Below are 20,780 nucleotides of genomic sequence, written 5' to 3' on the forward strand. Positions count from 1 at the left end.
TCACTTGATACAAATTAATCTTAATCTTATTACAAGAGTGCCATCATGTGTGGGAAAGTAGTATCACAGCGGCGTATTATGACACAGTCTCATATATTATTGCATTAAAGCTGTTGTATTTTTCAAAAGTTTTCACATTAACACTATCATCTCTGAGGTAATATAACTTGCAATGGCTGCATGTGAAAGGTGCACAGAATAATCTTCCAGCCCAGTGGATGTTTGCATTGCATCCTTCACTCTGAATAACAGAAATGAAGTATGCTTGTAGATAAAATAAATACTCAATACACCCAATATTGGCATGAATGGTATTAGAAAGTGATAAGCAATGCAGAAAACACTGTAAACTGTCACTTAAACACATGCTTGTCATAATAAATACATCTTATGCGCCACCAATAATTCAGTCTGCAAGATGATTTATTCCACAGATCAAATATGATTCATTACAGTTCATCAGAAAGTTGTCCATGCAACAACTCCCTCATCACACCCATATACTGTTATATCACTCTAAAAAATACATACACACAAATGACGGACTCGTCTCAGTGGTCATATATTATCAATATTATTACGCACAAAATAGAAAACTAGCATCTGTCTTTGACATCAATACATAGTGGCTGCAATGTTGCTTCTCTTGCACAAAATGTTTTGCACTCTTATATACACAAAGTAGTGACTATGCGGTGCATAGTCTCCATACATTTCTCTTTATGATATAGTTATGATATTGCATAATAAATATCATCTGTCTTTTAAGACTTGCTTTGAATCAGACGTGTGCTGGCAGAGAAAAGACTCAGTTAAGACAGAATAAATAAAACCTTTAGGAGTGATTGCACGAAATGACGACAGAAATAGTCGAGGGCTACTGTGCATGTGTGTCTGTGTGTGTACGGGCACTCGTGTCTGTAAATGTGATTATGTCATTAACAGAAGAAGTCGCCTCATAGACCCTGAGATAGCTGTCCGTCACCAACAACGTGCTTGTGGTTTTAGAAATGGAAGAAGTTTGGTTCTTAAAGTAGCTGTAGATCTGGGTTTGTTAAAACAGCTCAAGCAGGAAAAGGGTTGCGCCCTGCTACTTCCACGAAACACTGCCAACACAAAGAAATAACAACTGTGATAAAATCATGGTAAAGTAGGTTATATTGTTCTTTAATTGTAAATTCTGAAGTTGTAATCATGACCTCTGCACCTCTCTGTGGAGTTGAACATGAGCTTCTAGCAGGTACTGCATTCCTGTGTCCTATTGTCTCAGTGAAAAACAAAACTATCCAAGAGCAGAGCCTAAAATCCTGAACGTCTTTTATGCCATCCAAAACAAGATGAAAACCCTCTTGCTCTCAGAAACATTGCGCACCCTTTTCTTTATTTGTTTTCAATGTCACTATCACCTCTAACCAGTTATCAGGGTCTAAGACGCTGGTTACACAGTAGCCATTTTGGAAGTAAAGTGGCAGTACATGACAGTGGGTTATATAAAACTCTATTTCACGCTGCTATAAGTTCCCTGTGGAGAGGGTCGTGGGATCTCAGCTGATTGCTGTGCTTCAGCGTCAGTTCTGTTTTAAAGAAATAACCCACCTTAATATTTCCTCCACTGTGCTGAACACTCCTGTTTGGTTTCTGTACATGCTTTCAAAGGGAACCCCTCAGAGTTAAACTGCCTCCAGCAATGACGCATGTTTCACACTACGAAGGCCATCAGAAAGCTATGACACAAATGTCTTCCACTTTGTGCTTCACACCTCTTCATTTATCAGCCTGCTATCGGGCTTGGTTCAGGTCAGCCTGGCGACTGCTTCAGCGAGCAGCGACACAGACTTCAGATTATCTGTACAATTTCTCCATCATTCGCTGTCTTCTGCTCCTCTGCTTTGGTTGCTTCTCTTCCTGTTTTCTCTCTCTGTCCTCGTTCACCTCTGTTTTTCTCACCGAGCTCTCTCTCTCTCTCTTTCTCTCTCTCTCAGTGTTGCAAGAGGAAGTTAGTTGCCATGTTGATGTCGTTGTTTGAAGCTCTGAGGGCCTCCAGGGCATCAATCCTGGAAAAGCCCATTTCCACCAACCGTGCAACCTGAGGAGGAAAAAAAAAACATCAGCTAAGACAGAAGACAAATCATCACCTGGGAATATTTCATAACTGTGCCCTGAAAGAAGTGTGGGCGAGCTAGAGAATCAAGTTACGGTTAACAAGAGTTAGCCGTCTCTCTGTCTATGAAGAATCAGTGAGGTACTAAAATATGTGAGAGAATATCTACAGATGACTAACTAAACCAATAATATTATTGAAAATTCATTGCAAATGACACAGAATAAAGGACCAAAATAACAGCATATTTTCAGGTTTTTAAATGTGGGGAAACCTGCTAAAAATGGGTGACAGACTCCTTTCCTATTGCTAGTAAATGAGTACGCCTCTCTTTCTTTTTTGGTCTGTTGTGTCATGTCATAACAAACTCGCTGAAAACAGAGTTATTAAATAGTATATAGCAGCATGGAGGCCTGTTAAATGTAATGAGGTTACTTATTTGTATGTCTTTTAATTATTCAGTCTGTCTTTTCAAAATCTGGGACACACTTTGTGCGCTGTGGCGGTGGGTCTTTGTATTGTGCAACAAAATGGGCTATAATTAGCGCGTCCACCTGGGGTCATATTTCATCACTACCAATGAAGCTGATAAAAACCAATGACCAACGCAGAGTCATTTGTTCCAGGAATGAGAGCTGACTGAACCCTTTTCCACCAAAGACAACAGCCAGATGTTAGTGGGTGTTAATGGTTGAAACACACAGATACCCACCTGCTCCTCTGCGACAGGAGAGTTGTCTAATAGAGGCGACTGTGTGGATGGGTGTGTATGAGCCTGGGGGCGGGGCTGCATTGGGGGTCGGTTCTGCCCTCTGTGTCTCAAGGAGGGGAACAATCTGGTCCACTGTAACAACCCAGACTACACAAACAAACGCAAAGAGGCAGAATCAAGCACTTTGTGCAGAGATTGTACAGATTATTACTGGCATCTGACTCTTGAATTGAATCAAATTCTGGCATTGTGTGCATTTGCGTACGGGTCTGTCTGTGCATCAGTGCTGACATACTTCTGTTTTTGTCCACCTACCTGTTGCTGTTGTCTGGCGTTCCTCCTGGACTCGTTGTATTGGGCCAGCAGCAGCTGTTGGTCCAGCATGTCCATCCTCTGCTGCCTCTGAATGTCCAGAGTGGCACCCATCCCCAGGGGCGTCTCGCTGCTCGGCTGGGAGCCTTGATGAGCACAGATGTCATATATTAAAGCTTTGAAACAGATGCTTCTGCCCTAAATTTCATCCCTTTTAACACTAAACTCACATAATCTTGGTGCTCGGTCGCAAAATAGCTTGTTGCTCCACATTCCTCAAATCAGAGCTGAACTAGGAAATATTTTGTATTTTGTATTTGAAATTCTCCTACAATGCACCTTATATGTGGAATAATCTGCAAAGAAATCTAAACTTAGACACTCTTCCACCATTATGGGTGTTCAAATGCCTTTTAATGTTTCTAATTATACTACTTCACCTTAAGCTGTTTGTTATCCTTTTTTAATTTTTAGCTATTTACATTGCTATTATTGTTTGTTGTTTTGTATGATTTTTTTTTATATTTTCATTGTTATTTATTTGCTTGTTGATTGTTTTTTCGTTTATGCTTGGCATCATTGAAAAAAAGGATCTCCCTCACTTGATTTCCCAAGTCCTAAATTAAGGTTTGAATAAATGATTGAATGTTAATAACATATTAATAGGCAGACTAAAAACCTAAAAGACCTTTTGAACATGAAAAACAGCAGTAACCACCAGCTTCTTTGTCACAACTGACAGGTAATATCCTCTTTGTAAATAAATACCATCTATAAAACTAATTAAAAGTATACCAAACCTTAGTTTTACTTTTCCTACAGCATTTTTAATGGAAAGGAGAATTTAAAAATATGAAGAATTTAGCATATGTTAATATTGTAAGTCATTCGCATCACAGCACTGTTGAAATGCCTAAACTGTACAAATATTATTAATCCCTAAGAAGACAGAGAGGGACAACAACTTCACGTCAGGCCCTGCAACACTGGTCACTGTGCAAAAGGATTTAAACAGGATTTGTGTATGTGATTACTAACGGGTGGACTCACTTGAAAAGACTGGCTCCAGAATATACCGTCCAATACAAGACACCCAGGCAGGAACAAAGAGAAGCTTCTGTAACCAGAGAACGTTGGAGTGGTACAGTCCGCCTGAGATCTGAAAGAAACATTGATAAAAATGTAATAACAAATAGGTATATGCAAGTCTATGCATGTTTATTTATACAGCACCTTTAAAGCCAATTCAAAGTGCTTTACAGGGGCGTCGAATTACATGAAAGATAATACTTCACGAAAACATTTAAACTGTGTTCAAAAGTCAATGAGTAAGTAAAACAATAAAATGATAGCTCACAACCTACAGTGAATTAACAAGGAACTCTGCATCTTTACAGAACGTTTTAGCAACTTTAAACTTCTCTTGCCCACACATGTAATGAATGTGACTTCAACAAACACCTCCTGTACCACCTACTCATCATAAATCACATATTTAAGTTTTAAATACTGGTGCACTTCCTTGATACACAGTAAATAACATGAAGAACTTGGCCTCTCACCAGTCCACTGAGTGCAAGGAGCCACATGAAGGGACTGGAAGTCAACAGCTTCACCACGGAAGAAGAAGGAGGACAGAAAAAACGAGATTAGATGGAAAATGAGTATTGTCAAGAATTCATGAACAGAGGAAGAGAATGCCAAATAAATACATGCATAACCACATTAGAAGATCTTACCTGCAAGCCTACGATGTAGACGAGAGACTTGTTGGTGATGTGGATGTGACCCAGGACCTGGGTGACCGGCATTCTGGGGATCAACCGGTAGAAAGGCACAAACAGAGAGAAGACTGGAGCAAGCCTGAGAGAGGAGAGAGATGACAGGAAAAGAGACACAAAAAATGAAGGCTCAAGGTTTCTTTGTTAGTACCCGAGGGTGAATTTGTTGTGCAGACAGGAAATTCAGTTTTCCAAAACAAGACATGTAAAAGACATTTCAAACAATATACTTTAAACAGGTATTGTCTAGCAATAAAATAGTTCCAAAATATAAGAACTCCTATGAATGCCATGACAAGGTACCTTTACATAAACACGTGCACTCAACCATTCACCCAAAAGCTTAAAGTGCAAAGTGCATCATCTTGTGCTAACTTTGTTTAGTAGTGCAATAGCTGTTAGTACAAAAGTATTTCAATATCGGGATAAACAGGAAGGAAATCCAGGCACTCCAAAAACGTGGAAAAACAAGGAGGATTTACATTAAAAAGCCTTCATTATAAGTTTCCACCATTGAAGGTCAGGGCTTTAAAAACATTTCAGTATTTCAGTATCATTTAGTTCTGCACCTGGGTACAACAAGCCGATGACAAGAGCGAAGAAGGTGGAATTCGCTTTATAAGGGATGGGAACAGTCCTGAAGACCAGAGCGGGCCTCATGCTGCAGCTGTGATGAGTAAAGAGCTGACAGGTTGAGACTCACCTATAAGCTTACTAGCCCACTTGACAATCTGGGCCAAAGAGTTTTTGTTCCTCAGAGAAACGTTACCAAACCACTAAACACAAAAATCAACATTTCAAACATGCATTCCAAACTTGTCATTGCAGGTATTAGATTTTGTTGTATGTAGCGTAATGCATATGACTGCAACAGCTATTCACCAGACATTAAGGTCAGACCCAAAAAAAAAAAAACAAAACTTAAAAATCAATTGATATCTATACTACTACAGTAGTATTAGTAATATTTCAGGCAGTCTGGGATAAATAATCTTAAGGTTTTGGAACTGGTTAATTCACCATCTTACTTTCTCTAAAAAAACAAGTTATTATTTCACTAAGTTTGTCATGCCGTTTTTTATTGCCCTTTTTTGTGGAGTGACTGCTGCTGTCACAGTCCACCACCATCTAAATACTGTATACTCAAATATAAGGCAGGAAAGGGATTAATAAATGAAGGAAATGAATATTGCCCGAGGCTTACATGCTGATTTGTGGAGGTGAAAATGGCGATTTTCTACTTAACTGACACATAGTTTGCACATTGCTTTCACACATCATAAACCCAACTAAATACCAGGATACTCATATTTTTATTGCAGGATCTTCACATGTACTGTGGCTATTAAAGTTATCAAGCTACTCACAGTCCTGCAGGCAGTTCCTCCACCTCATAGTCAAACAGATACTGGAAAGCCTGAGCCAGCAGGAAGTCCATCAGCGCGGAGAGACACCAAATGCCCAACAGGAAGGACTAGAGTTAAGAAGAGCACCATACACGATGGTTAGAACATGACACGCACTGAAAACAAGAGTCTTGTCCAGAATTTAACAAACAAACTCTAATTTCACAAACACAAAGTCAAAATTAAGTGACACAGCAAGTTAGAGAACTGCTTTGTGCCAGATGAGGAAGTTCTGTGTGCTCTTCCCTACAAGATGACGCAAAGGTGATTCTGACTTGCGAACATTTTGCTTTTGTTTATCAAAGTAACTAGAGAATGAAGTTACAAGTTATAACATTAAATCCATCCCTTTGGGAGAATCTAGTTCAGCTAAGAATATCAGCAAGTTTATTAAATTTGTACAGATATTTGCGATAATCTCTCAATGGTTTTCGGTACTCACAGCAAATTTCCTGGTGCCAAACCTCCTCTCAAAGATACGGAAGTTGTAGATGAGCAGGCTGCTACAGAAGGAGTCCTTTACGTCGAGACAAACCAGCCTGCCGCACAACAACCTCCACACCTACAGCACGAGGGAGAGCAAAGTTATACACATGCACACAAACATGTATCTAATGCACATGGGAAGATCCATCAGTCAATTTATTTGTCACATGAAATTATATGAATACAATTACAGTGACATGTAATGTGTCAGTTTCATCAATTTAGGCATTTAAACAGTCAGTGTGATTTCATAGTCACAAATAACCCGTTAATGATCAGGTTTTTGGAGTATTCCCTCCATGAGTGTGAGCATGTAAACACCATACTGTGTTTATGAGAAACCTGGATATGCAGCTGGAGTGCTCGGAAAGAACCGAGGTGTTTACATGGAATGTGAATAACCCAATTTCTCTGTGCTCACGCAAACACTAGGAGTTGACTGATATTGGTTTTTCAGGGCAGATATCGACCATCAGTAGTTAATGAGACTGATGACTGATATTTGGAACTGATTTGCATTTCCGATTTTTAATAAACAAACTCTATAAAAAAGTTCCCAGCAGCTTGTTTTATTAAGTTCAGTGAAAATTGAAATAAAAAAAGCTCACTGAGGCGTTACAAAAAGTCAAAGTTCCTCCCATGCTGACACTTCCTTTGCACTTTTTCATTGACTTATTTTATCGGCAATCATTAAAATAAAATGTCGTTACAGATAATCTGCAAAATGCCAAATATCGGCCCGATAATAGGCCAGGGCAATAATGTGTCAACCCCAAGTTAACACCATATCCCGAATATGATCATAACCAGGATAAGCCTCATTAATAGGTTATTTATGTCCACATAACTGCACTGATTGTAATAATTGTTCATATAGGTCTACGTATATGTCATCTTCTTGACCTCAACAGGTAGAAAAAGCAGCTGGGATGTTAAATGATTGTTCTGGCCTTATTATTACAGTGTTAACATTCTTTATGCAGTGTGTAGCAACACCTGTGTGTTCAGCTGAACAACACACTCTTTGCAGGGTCTTATGGTCCTATTCAGCGCTGTTCGTGTACTAAGCTGTGATGTTCCCCCTCAGGACGCTCTATATGGTGCAGGAGGAGAAATTTCTTAGTATCTGATGGAATACCCAGAGTCCCCTCTGGTGTTTAAGGTGAAACACATTCTGCATCACCTTTCTCACCACTGAGTCATTATGCAGTGCAGAGGTGAGGCCCTCGAGGATGTGAAAGCAAAGGTACTTAAAGGTGTACAGCCTCTCCACCGGGGACCCATTGACATTAAAGAGGCAGCAGTTCAGGGATACTCAACTTGCTTTTACCAGAGGCAACTTTTGCAAAATGACAGGCCAGTTGCAACAGCACCAAATAGTTATGGTGTACGCACTTTTTTTAATTAAAAAAAAAACTATAGTTTGATGCTTTTCCTAATGCAGTGACACCACATTTACACAAACACAACAAACAACACAAGAAAATCCCAGAGTGAATCAACATATTTTCATTGTGAAACAGAAAATAGTTGGGGAGCCACCTGGCACCCTGTCGAGCCAGATTTGGCCCACGGGCCGTAAATTGAGTATCACTGCAGTAGTTCCTTTGCTGTTTATTCCTGAAGTTCACAATTGTGTCCTTAGTTTTGTTTTTTGCTCTGCTGATGTTCAGGAGTGGGTTATTGTCCTGACAGCAGCAGGGCAGGGCCTCTATTTCTTTCAAATGGGCCTTTTCAGTGTTATGTGTGATGGCCCACAGCAGCTGTGCATTTTTTTATGGAGTAATTGCTTCCTGTTGGACAGGGTCTCCACCAAAATGAATCCTGGTGTTTTCCAAAACTTTTATCCTGATGATGTTCATTAAATTATTGGCTCTAAGGCAGGCATGTCCAAAGTCCAGTATGGGGACCAACTGTGGTGCTCAGAAAGATTATAAATGGCCACATACAGTTGCTGACATGCGGCAAATAGTAACTACAATGTTTTTGTAAAGAGACCATGAACAAGCAAACAGATGAAGACAGAGGCGTACAGCGTCAACAGAAGTGGTTGATAGACTATTGGCCTGACCAATTATCTGGGCCCGTAGTTTGCATTTTGCTGATTATCTGTATCAGTGTTTTATTTGAACACCAGGGAAGGCAGAGATGAACTCTTACTTTGTAAAATCTCAGGGAGCTATTTTTATTCATCCATTTTTAATTTAAATTTTCACTGAAATTTACAAAAAAAAATTGCAGAGAACTTGCTGAATATGATGTTTCAGCTTTGATTATAAATTTGCTAAAGGCATTTGTTTTTAAGTTTTGTGTTTGAGTTTGTTATATTCAAACTTCAAAATTCAAAAGATTTTCATTTTCATTGTAAATACATATCGGTTCCAATTATCAGTTATCGGTCTCATTAAGCTGTAACAATCGGTATCAGATCTGAAAAAACAATATCAGTTGACAGCGAGGGCCACCACTTCCAGGAGTGATGCAAAGTTGAATACTTTTTCAATGAAAGCTAAACAGTTGCATTTGTCTAATCTGTGTGTGATTTTTATAGTAGCTCATATAATGCAAAATGCAATTGGTCCCCAAGTTTTTTCACATTATCTAATCTGGTCCGTATTTGCTGTCAGTGGTGTGGCACAAAACCTGGAGATACTTGGTGTTATTTTTAGTCCCTCACCCCTGTGTCTCTCACTTAAACACACACATGTGCTGGAGACATACCTGGTGCTGCTGTGTGACAGCCTGCAGGTTGTACACGAACAGTTCCTGGTACTGTGGCAGCAGGGTGAGCATCACAGTCAGCCCATTGAGAACCAGCAGGAGGCCTTTAGACAGAGGAGCCTTGTCTGTGCAAAACACACACAAACACACACACTATATATATATGTATATATATTTACAACGGGACAGTGACACTGTCGCCTACTTCAGCGGGCAGCTTTGCATATGTCAGGGTCTATTAGGTAAAGGTTTACTGGATAAAAGAGAGAGAGGCGGGTGAAGTGTGTATGGAGGCAGGGCAGACACTGTAACGTTACTAGAGATTTAGCTGGCTGTTTAGCTAATCTAAAAATGCTCTTTCCACAGATTATGGTGATTTTAACGATGGCACTTAAACTGAGCCGATCGACAACATAGAAAAAGCTACACACAGGTTGTCGAATAGCTAAACGCAGCTGTAACAGATAGAAACCGCCTCGGGTAAATGAATGACAGCGCGATACTAACGTCGGTTAGCTAAGCTAGCTGTTACCGTTGTACCTGACAGGAGGAGCCGTTAGAGGACTGCCACAGTCCTGCTGTCGTTTAACGCCGGCTCCGGGATACTTACACAGGCCCCGAGAGCCGGTGGTGGTAAACATGGTGTCCAGGTGAGTTAAGGAATCCAGACAAAGGCCGTAAATCCAAAGGCAACCGGAAACTAACACGAAAACACCGAGATAAAGTTGGAGAGAGGGTCCATGCTGTGGCTGTTAAGAGAAAGAGACAAGAGGAAGGGGATCTGCTGCAGGAGCCCGAGAGGACCAAAAAGCGTTGATTCGCGGGCCGCCGGCATTAGAGCAAACAGGCCTATAGAGGGCGCTGTTACTCCGTGTTATAGATGAGACGAGAGCCATACATTTTTTACTGATAAATAATTATAAATAGCGCATTTTATGGAGGTCTATAGCATGTGAGGAATATAGATTAGTTGTTTCTGCGATCAAAGTCTGAAGAAATAGAACAAAATGATAAAACAGTTTCAAATTAATTTATCAAATTTATTTTACAAATAAAAAATATTATACAGCAATTTATACAGTGCATAGCAAACAAATGAATAAGATTTTAAAAAATATTCAAAATGTATTATTATCAGTATTATTTTTAATATTCATTATCATCACCATGTTATATGTAATGTGATATTAATGTATTTTCAAAGTAAAGATGCAAACTAAACAAAGCAGACAAAAAGCTGACAAATTTAAACAAAACTAAATATAAATGAGAAATTAAGTCACAGTAAAACATAGGCCCTACATATAAGAAATACCTTACATCACAGACTGAACCTTGCACCATAAAATAAAGTGAAATAAAATAAAATAAAAACATTTTTCCTTCTCTATTTCTCATTTTGCACCCACCCTAAATGCAGCACTTGATGCAGTTTAGCATATTTAGTTTTTGTGCTTGTATGATTCTTGCAATTTTTGAGTTGTATCCATGTGATTAAATCCACTTTAGATTTGTCACTTAGATAAAAGCATCAGCTAAAAGTATGAAATGTAATGTGCTACTACTACGATGATGATGAAGATGACAAGGAAGAGGAAGAAGAATAACAAAACAAGCAAATAAACAAAAAAATATATAAATCAGCAAGTAAAGTCTAAGTAAAATAATAAAACATAAATATATGAAACAGATTAAAAGAAAGCCCTGAAAAGAAGAAAACACTTTCGTACAGTAGAAATAAAATCGTTGCAGAGCTGAGGAGAAACTTGTGAAAAATAAATTGTGACAGATCATGTTCTGATGCACACAGTAGTGACAGCAGGGTCATCTCCATCTGTATCCACTGTGACCACTAAAATGTCTGTACCCCCAGGTGAAGAAGCACTGCTCTAACGACTGCAGCACCCCTGTCTTACTCACGAGCATTTCTGCAGGGATTCTGCTGCCAGATCCTCCTGATGAAGGACAGTGTGCTTACCCACGATGCCACCCTGCTGTTATCTGATGTATCTCAGACAGGGTATTCGCAGGCCCTGGAGCATTGCTCTAATAATGTTTGATCTTTGTCATTTATGACCATTTGCTTAGTGTGTAATATGTGTTCATGGGTCTGATATGCATACAGTGGAAGCAGCAGACAGCGAGTGTTTCATGTCTTGAAGTCATGTGGTCAGCTTTCTGACAGAGAAGTAACAGTGTTAATTATCCTCGGGGCCTTGAGCAGGATGTGGCTGCACAAAGTCCAGATTAATGGCTTTTTCTTATGGTCCTCTTGGCCTTATGCACACATGGTCATATCTTGTCAAGGTCCAGACTTCCTTTGCAGAGGCCCGGCTTTGTCTTGCACTACAGGCTGCCAGTTTGCCTCACATCAAACCGCGTGTGTACCTTCATGCCTGGCTGTGATTGCTTCTGAGCCAATTGATCCAATGCTTATGTTACGTCCAAGTACATTTGAAAAGATATGGCGAACAGCTGTCTAATAGTGTTGCATTTCCCCATCATCCACAGATGCAGTGTGCGTGTTGGTTCCCATTGGTTAGTTCCCACCCATTAGGTCTATTTGGCTGCTTGTGGTCAGATGTGACTGCAAAGCAGAGCTCAGGAACAGCTTGCTAATTGTGTTTCAGACCTTCTCTGTCACTGATGTAGGAGTGAGGTCTAAAAAGGTTGCTTTGCCCCTGTTCTCAATCAAAGATAATCAGATTAAACAGCGCAGAGATGTGCGTATGTGTATGTGTGTGTTTGTGTGTGCTTACCAATAAAGAGACTCCAGATTTGGAGACAGCCTTGACTCCTGCTGTTTGCTTTGTTCATTAAGAGGAGATGAGCAGATGGTTTGCTGGTCTGTTGTGCAGTACACACATGCGGCAGGCACACACACACACACACACACACACACACACACGCACGCACATGCAAATGCACATACACACATGCACACTCAGTCCTGTCACCTTAGCTTTATCCTCCATTTATCTTTTCCATTACACATCTCTCGGCAGGACAATGCGACTCGGTGAATTGTGTGTGTGTGCCTGCCGCATGTGTGTACTGCACAACAGACCAGCAAACCATCTGCTCATCTCCTCTTAATGAACAAAGCAAACAGCAGGAGTCAAGGCTGTCTCCAAATCTGGAGTCTCTTTATTGGTAAGCACACACAAACACACACACACACACACACACACACACACGCACGCACATGCAAATGCACATACACACATGCACACTCAGTCCTGTCACCTTAGCTTTATCCTCCATTTATCTTTTCCATTACACATCTCTCGGCAGGACAATGCGACTCGGTGAATTGTGAGAGATGTGTGTGTATGTGTGTGTGTGTGCGTGTGTGTGTGAGAGAGAGAGAGATACAAGACAGTGTGAAAGAGTAGAGCGGTGCTGAATGAAGTCACAAACCTTTTTAGTCAAGACAGCCTCTGAGGTGGTCATCTGAAAAGCTGATGACTCATTCACACATTCATTTATGTGACTCATTGCTATTCACTTGTCAGCCACTCTGTATTCAGGAAGAATTGCTTGTAACAGAGGTATTGTTTTAGTCCTGCATCACAGCTTATCTGCCAGTGTCCAGGAAATGGCACACTGCACATTTACACAAGGTTGCATGGGCAAAATCTGGCCTACTTCAAGGATTTTTTGGGCACAGCAAATGGGCTCAAAACAATGTGGAATGTGTTACTTTAGAAAACTACTTTTGCTTGCCAATTAGGATCCTGAGTATCGACTGTAGAGGAAATTATCTGCTTGAAATATTTCTAAACAGTTAGGCCTCAATAGCATTTGTGATCCTCGACCCCTTACATAATTTATTACATATTCATGCATCGGCCCTCCGCTTCAGTCGAGGATCACTTGGTGTATTTTTGCATGTCTCCAGCCCAGGGGCGTAGCAGCAAATTCTGGGCCCCATGCACAAGCAGTCTCTGCAGCCTCCGCAGCCCCCCTCTATTTCTTTCGTGATCCATGTCACTCTCACACACCTTTTACATTACATTACAAAATAACCTAACTTGTTTTCTCAAATTCAGTCAACTTACAATTAACTGACTTTCTTAGGTTAAAACAAATAGTTTCTTTTCACAGTGTGATTTCCCGTTCTTAGGGATACACGTGTGCGTTGATGCTCCAGCAGCATAAGCAGTCACCCACTCTGCTCCAGCTGTGTTTAGTGCAGGGGTGGACTAAACTATTTTGTGCCTCTAGGGGTGAGAGGAGCCGCAGAGAGCTTCCATTATTGTTTCTATAAAGTTTTAAAATATATAATAATCATGGCACACATAACTTAGTACCAGAAAAACTGCAAATAAAGCAAACTTTTCATTTAATTTCATCATTCAAGGGCCACCTTCCCATTTGGGCCCTGGGTAATCCCACTTACCCCCAAACAACAACGCCTCTGCTCTAGCCACACTCTCACACACAGAACAGTCTATTTCAGTTGATAATACTCTCAAATATATGCATGCAGATTTTTTTTTTTTATTACAATTGAATAATATTACTAGAGATTTTTGGGGTTGAAATCCAAAAATGAGACAGAAAATATTATTCATTAGTTTAGTTAGATATGGTCGTATCTCCTGCAATGCTAATATTTGGCCTACAAAGATGATAAAATAGCCACAAATTTTCACACAGCAAAAAAAGTTGGTTCTCTTTTAACATAATTCTATTTCTTTTAAAATTGAGATTCACTTTTTATTTTACTGTCTTGTTCACAAGGACACAAAGGACGTGCATTTTAGTAAAATTACATCTATTTATGTTGTTTCCTTTTGGCTAGATGACTATGAAAACTTGAGTTGCACTTCAAGAAAAGTCAGATTTTATTTGCCAAGCTCGAGAGACACCGCAGATTATTTTGTCTAAGACAGAGTTGTAAAATAACCTGTAATTTCTTTTAATGCAATGAAATGTTTGACCACTGCGACTGTACTTTTGGTGTCTTGTAAAACCCATGACGGTTGGGCACACAAAAATAATCAATCAATCTAAATCAATCTCATCTTATCTTTCTACACATTTACCAAATTTGCTTTCAATTATTTAATGACCCAAGTTTAGCTTTTAAAGTCCCTCACTCTTCTCTGTCCTGAGAAAGAAACGTGATAAAAAAAAAAAAAAGAGTGCAGCCACAGAGAGAGGGAGAGAGTGCATCGTCATCATGTTTCACCAAAGGACAGCTTACATGTGACCCTGCTCACCACCTCCCTGTCTCTCTGTCAATACTTACGTGTATGTTTTTGGAGATGGTGCAAGAATCAATGTCACATCACTCCCCACACATGCAAGACATGCAAGCACATGGACCTCCCTCTCCTGCACACACAGAACAAATCTCAAGGGTTTTCTGTACTACGGAATCTATTGTATATGCAAAACTAAACTGTAAGCCAATTTTTTTAAAAGAAATCTACCTATTTTTACACAGATTAATGCATCCAGACTGCAGTTGTGACATAAAGAAAGAAGCACTGACACAATTTAATAAAAAGGATTTGTATTGTTTGTATTGTCAAATTGCACTACTGCATAACATACACAATACAGGTCATGTACTGACTGTACAACATGCCATTATGTTTTTGTGATGATAATAATAATAATAATAATAATAACAAAAATGATGACTATATATATGTACACAACTCTGTTACAAGTTATATTCATCACTTGTGTCCAGATAAACAGCACTGACAAAAAAAACAAAAAAAACCAACTATGATCATCTTCATCTAGGATCTAAAAAAAAACTTGATTAAAAGAAACACAGTCAAACACATCATTAGAATAAAGTACTGTTCCCACTACGGCCGAGGTTCGGTGATAAATGCAATAAATTAATCAAGAGAGCAATGGGAAAGTTCAAATGTCACCCTTGAGATGGAGGGGAGTCGTCTCGATGAGGCGGAGATGTGTATCTCAGATGTGACCAAGCATGCCTGACGATTGTATTTCTCATAAATGAGGAATCTTTGTCACTCTGTTCTTCCATTCATCTATTGATTCGTGCGTACGCTTCATCTTCAGTACATGCCAGTGGTCTGCAGGAACACTCGACCCTCTGAAATACAGAAAAAAATAACCAGATGTAATAAAACACAATCATAATTCTACACGTTAGGACAAATTCTGTACACTACAAATATTATATTTATATTATAAATATTGAACAAGTTCCCCTATAACCCTGACCAAAGATCATTAATAAAAGATCATTATTAAGTAAGGCTAAGTTGAAAGTGTTTTTCGGCCCCTGATCCCTGTTTTTGGCGATAAAACTTCCTGGCACAAAGGAACCACATCCTGCCCTGCTGTCTGACAGACAATTCCCCTTTAAATGATTTATTACTGGGTGTTAATTATGCAAATGATGTCCAAACAAACTCGTCACGAGGACAATTAAGACAGCCGTTAATTAGTGGCCAGTTCTCTTCTTGCTTCACTGACATTCAATTAAAAATTGGCTTTGAACAAGCACGCTGTCTGGTACGGCGGTCCTGGCACGGTGCGGAGCAGAGGTGGGCTGGAACCATGCACTCTTTTGATGAGGCCGGGCTAGAGATCACGGCCATTTCTTTTTCTGTCTATTTAAGACGTTACATGTGGGATTTTCTCATTAATCTATCCCTGTGAACACAATAATGTTGGCAAAATAAATATATTAAACGCCCATCTCCATTAAAATGGTAGCCCCGGTGAACTGCCTCATGCTTCATTTAATTTTGTTCAACTTCTCAGGAGCGGTCTCCCCGTGAAATCTTTGAAAACCCTTCCAGTCGGCCGGTCAGTTAAGCATCAAAAGCAGTGAGTGATAATGAAATCTTGTCCCAGCTCAGTTGATAGGAGCTAAATAAATCCCCAGCAGCAGGTATATCAGCGTTTATTCCACAGTTCTTACACTGAAATTGCTGTTTTTAGTCAGTTTACCACTATTAATGAGTAAATGATTCCTTCACACTTATTGCAGCCCCTTTGCAAATGTTGACACACATATCTTTGCTTTTAGACATACTTTTTCTTTTAAGAACTAGACTCACTTAAGAGTTTCTGAAGCTCATTTCACAAGAGAAGAATAAAAGTACAACCTTTAATTTCAAAGCTCTGTAATAAGGTTGTTTGTCCTCATTTCAACATTTCAGCAGCGACAGCAGCTTTTCTACTTCAGTCGTTTCCGTCTCATAATTGCACAACTGCGCCATTTTCACTGATCTTAACATGAAGCTTGTTTTCACAGCTCAACTCTGAGGAAGCAGTGTTTGTTATCCGGACACCTGTACCTTGTACTGTCGCCTTGGTGTCCAGCCTGTTGTCATCGTGACTGCTCCCATCCACGTCCTGGGTCACGGGTTCTGTGTGAGGAGGGGCCGCCGATGATTGATGGCCTGTAGTTTGGTCATTAATTAATAAAGACACTTAATTAGAGGCAAATGAACAGTCGGGGCTGTGTTGCACCGAAAGGCTTGGTGACATTTAATATGAAAATGAGAATTAAAAAACTTGAGGCTCACAAAAAACATGACAAATTTATGATGTCGTGAAAACGGTTTCTGTGCCTGTACCTGTGTGTGTGTTGGCAGTGTGCAGCAGGGTGTGCTCGGCCTGATCCCGCAGTTTGACCTCCTCCTCCAAGGCCTCCTGTAGTCTCCTCTTGCTCCTCTTTTCCTTCTTCAGGCGCTTCTGGATCAGAACTAAACAGAGGAGAAGAAAAGCACAGAGGAGGATGTCAGGTAAATGTTAGAGATGTTCTGATATCATTTTGTTCTTCCTGATACGATTCCAATACTACAACTTGCATATCATTGAAAAACGATTTGATACGAGTCCTGTATGGATGTGACAAGATTGCTATCATTGTTCTATGACTTAGCTCAGCTTAAACCCTTTGCAAAACATGAACAAATACACGTAGAGAATGAGTTCCACTGATTTTTCTTTTATTACTTAATTTGACATTTGCTCACAACTAACGTTACACTATTTACTGGATATTGCTTCTTCTTAGGTGCTAAAAAACAGTTGCCAGTGGCTGCACGGCGCAACTTTCTCTGTAGGCTCCTGTTCTCAGTGTGAAACAGCAAAGAAGCACTGATTTCCAGAAACCGGTCTGTTTTATCCAGGTGTGTGACTACTTTCAAGTTTATTAATTAATTACGTGGTTTTCAATTAGATTTTAATTTTATGGTAATAGTCGATAAATGAGGCCAATCTAGTAAGCCAGTCTACTAATACTGAAAGTACAGTATACTAATACTAATATAATGGTAAACAGTAAATGGACTTGCATTATAGAATCTTTCAATGCATCCAATGGGATGGGCAGCTTATTTGATAGATGTGCATTGGTTTCCTCTCATTTAAAGTAACTGTTTTTAACGGTGTTCGGCCTGTCGTTGTTTGTGCTTTCTTTGTATTCTTTTGTGTTTCATCACTGAAAATGTTGGCCGATTCCTTGAGATTTAAATATAAGTTGAATGAATGAAGTCACACACTAGTAGATGAGGCTACAGTAGAAGGTGCCACCTGCTACTGAAGGTTTAAACATTCACCTTCAGAAAAACGATCAGAAATTCATGAGGGAAAATTTAACACTAATGTACAATAGCTTTAAATGAGAGTAAAACAAAACTACCGTCAACAGTTGCCAACAAGAATATAAAATCTTAAATTAACACTGATAGTTAAGAGTTTAGTCTGCTGTGTCTGCAAAGTCTACCTGAGAATTTTCTCATTAAATGCTGCTTGTTGTGGTGCAGTCTACCTCTGTTTTTCTGCTCCATGCTCAGCTGTCTCTCCAAGGTCTCTCTGAGCTCCCTCTCTCGGACCAGCTCCATCTTCAGCTCCGTCCTTTCCATCTGGTCCTGCTTCTCCTGCGCCCGGGCGTTCTCTATGGCGACCCTCAGCAGACCCTGCTTGGAGACACACAGGCACACATCAACAGGTTACACACTGATCACACAACCAGGTAAGAAGCCTTTTAACACTTCACAGAGAGAAGCCTTACTTCACCTAAACCTGAGTAAATAGTTTTGTTTTTAAAACACTTTAACAAAGGCAGTGTGTTTTTAACTTTCAAGATTAATATCTTTTAAAATGAGCCGCTGTGGATATTAAAAAAAAAAAAAAAGAGCATGTTAACCACCTGACTGGAAAAGATCACAAAGAATGTGGCTCTTCCTCAGGCAATGTTTTGGTCTAATGTTTTACTCAGGTGTTTAATTCCTTGATTTACTCAGGCAGGAAAAGAAAAAAAAATCTGTTTTTAACCTCATGAAAGCCAACACAGATCTTTTAACTACATGCTAACTGCTGCCACATCAGGGTCAAATGAGGTTAAAGACATGCATTTTTTTTTTTCCTTCCTGTGAAAACCCAGCCGGTGAGTGCTTTCATTGTGACTCTGCTATAACAAAGAAATGTAAAATCTGAGAAGCAGGTCAGCACACGCCCATCCCCAATTACTGCACATCCTAAATGTCTGCCTCGTCTGCTATTTACCATTTCAGGAAATCCCAAAGAGTGGCTCATCGCCCTTCCTATTCATCTCAGAGTATAATGATAATAAAGCCCCGGCAGAGCCTCACCTGGATGTTCGTGAGCAGGGTCTCTATGGAGGACAAGCCTTCCGGGAAGATGAAGGGAGCGTGGTGGAGACCTGCTGGGAGCTTCTGTCCCGCGGGGTAAGATACCCTCTCACAGCCCGATGGGGGTTTGTGGTAGACTTGTCTATCACAGCTCTCCCTGGTTGTCTGAGTGGCCAAGGAGTTGTTATCTGGAGGGCAGAGACACATTTTCATATCTCATCAGTTAAATCAGTTTTCCACAAAAGGCTCACCGTTTAGTCTACATGACTTTGCAGACATACTCGATATTTTTCTTCCCATGAAAAGACCAAAACCAACAACCACCTCTTCTGTGCCACAGACCTCCAATGTAAAAAAAACAATAACAAAAAAACAATTAATCAGTGAGCCACACTGTTGCACTGGGTAACATATTCCTTCAGTTTCCTGAACATGCGCCAGCAATTTATTAATAGGTTGTTCCTGCACACACCATTCTGCCGATATAGGGCTGCAACTAAGTTATTTTCACTGACGACTATTCTGTCTGTTATTTTCTTGATTAACCCTTTGAAATGTGGGCAAATTGGCTTGATTTCTTCCAAAAATAGGGGAAGACGGCAAACGGGAACTTACAAGTAAGAAGTAAAAAAAAAAGATTATAAATATAGTTTTCTGCACATTTTCCCCTATTTTTTCCAATCTAATAATCTCCCTGCAGCCAATATTTTAAGTCAATTTTGTGTCACTTTTTACTAATGTTTTTGCAATTATGCGATATTTCTTGTGAAGTTGCTCATTGCTTTTTGATTTTTTCAAAACAAATCACTTCAACAAAACTGATGTTGCTCTAGGTTCTACAGAGTTTACAAATTAGTGGTTTGGTCTATAAAATGACAGAAAAAGCTGAAAAAATGTTGATCAGTGTTTCCCAAAGCCTTAAATGATGTCCTTAAATATCTTGTTTTGTCCACAGACTGAAGATTTGGAGTTTTTTGGCTCTGGATGGCAACATAATGTCAGGAAGACGTTGGACTCACTGAACAGTTGTTAAACTTTGGTTAGAATGAAACTAGGTTGGCAAGATTTAAAATGTCTAACAACATTAGAATTTCACATTTTGTGGACATTAAAACAATGAAGTTTGGGGACGTTAGGTTTGGTTTCTTCATGACTTACAACTGAATGTTGTTATTCTACATCAAGTTAACGTTGGCATGATACGTTTAGAAGATGTTTGGTTACTTATCAACACAACTTGGGCCCAACAAAATATCAGTGACATCTGTCATCAGTAGTATACATCAACATTGGCATTAGACATCCTGACATAGGATTATGGTCACTCAAATTTCACAACCCAAATTCAACCATGAATCAACATCTTACGATGTTGGTGGCAAGACAATGGAATCAGAGAATTTTAACTTTTTTAGAAATAAATTACTCAAACGATTTGAGAGATTATCATACCATTTGGCAATTATTTTAGTAATAGCTGAGAACCAAGTGATTAGTTATTGCAGCTCTAGTTGTAAATACTCTGTATTGCGCCAAATCTGAAGAAACGTCTCAACAAATGCATCGTTTACATCTGCTAAAACTACAGTGCCCAGCTGTTATAGGAAAACACTTGGCCTTTGATCCACCCTATTTTTAAAGATTCAAATAATT

General features: G+C 39.6%; 2 protein-coding genes across 3 annotated transcripts in view; both read right to left on the reverse strand.

Annotated features, from left to right (window-relative positions):
- Positions 1-405: 405 nt before the first annotated feature.
- On the reverse strand, positions 406-10,313 carry ubac2 (UBA domain containing 2). Its single transcript, XM_042502803.1, has 10 exons — positions 10,130-10,313; positions 9,520-9,644; positions 6,755-6,874; positions 6,274-6,380; positions 4,865-4,988; positions 4,688-4,735; positions 4,176-4,284; positions 3,129-3,271; positions 2,814-2,960; positions 406-2,086 (listed from the first exon to the last, which is right to left on the reverse strand). The coding sequence occupies exons 1-10, from the start codon at positions 10,158-10,160 to the stop codon at positions 1,979-1,981; spliced, it is 1,062 nt and encodes a 353-aa protein (XP_042358737.1). The 5' UTR covers positions 10,161-10,313; the 3' UTR covers positions 406-1,978.
- A 5,004-nt stretch (positions 10,314-15,317) lies between these two features.
- The window catches only part of LOC121954625 (dachshund homolog 1-like), a 29,918-nt gene continuing 24,455 nt past the window's right edge, over positions 15,318-20,780 (reverse strand). Inside the window, exons 7-11 of one of the 2 annotated variants that reach the window (XM_042502257.1) lie at positions 19,128-19,315; positions 18,305-18,452; positions 17,106-17,234; positions 16,824-16,928; positions 15,318-15,607 (exon numbers count right to left, since the gene is read on the reverse strand). In XM_042502257.1, coding sequence (XP_042358191.1) covers positions 15,570-15,607; positions 16,824-16,928; positions 17,106-17,234; positions 18,305-18,452; positions 19,128-19,315 — 608 coding nt within the window. In that variant the 3' untranslated portion in view covers positions 15,318-15,569. Of the gene's footprint in view, positions 15,608-16,823; positions 16,929-17,105; positions 17,235-18,304; positions 18,456-19,127; positions 19,316-20,780 lie in introns of both variants that reach the window. The other variant, XM_042502256.1, reaches the window with a different exon arrangement.

This window comes from Plectropomus leopardus, chromosome 15 (genome assembly GCF_008729295.1).
Source record: "Plectropomus leopardus isolate mb chromosome 15, YSFRI_Pleo_2.0, whole genome shotgun sequence".
Lineage (NCBI taxonomy): Eukaryota > Metazoa > Chordata > Actinopteri > Perciformes > Serranidae > Plectropomus > Plectropomus leopardus.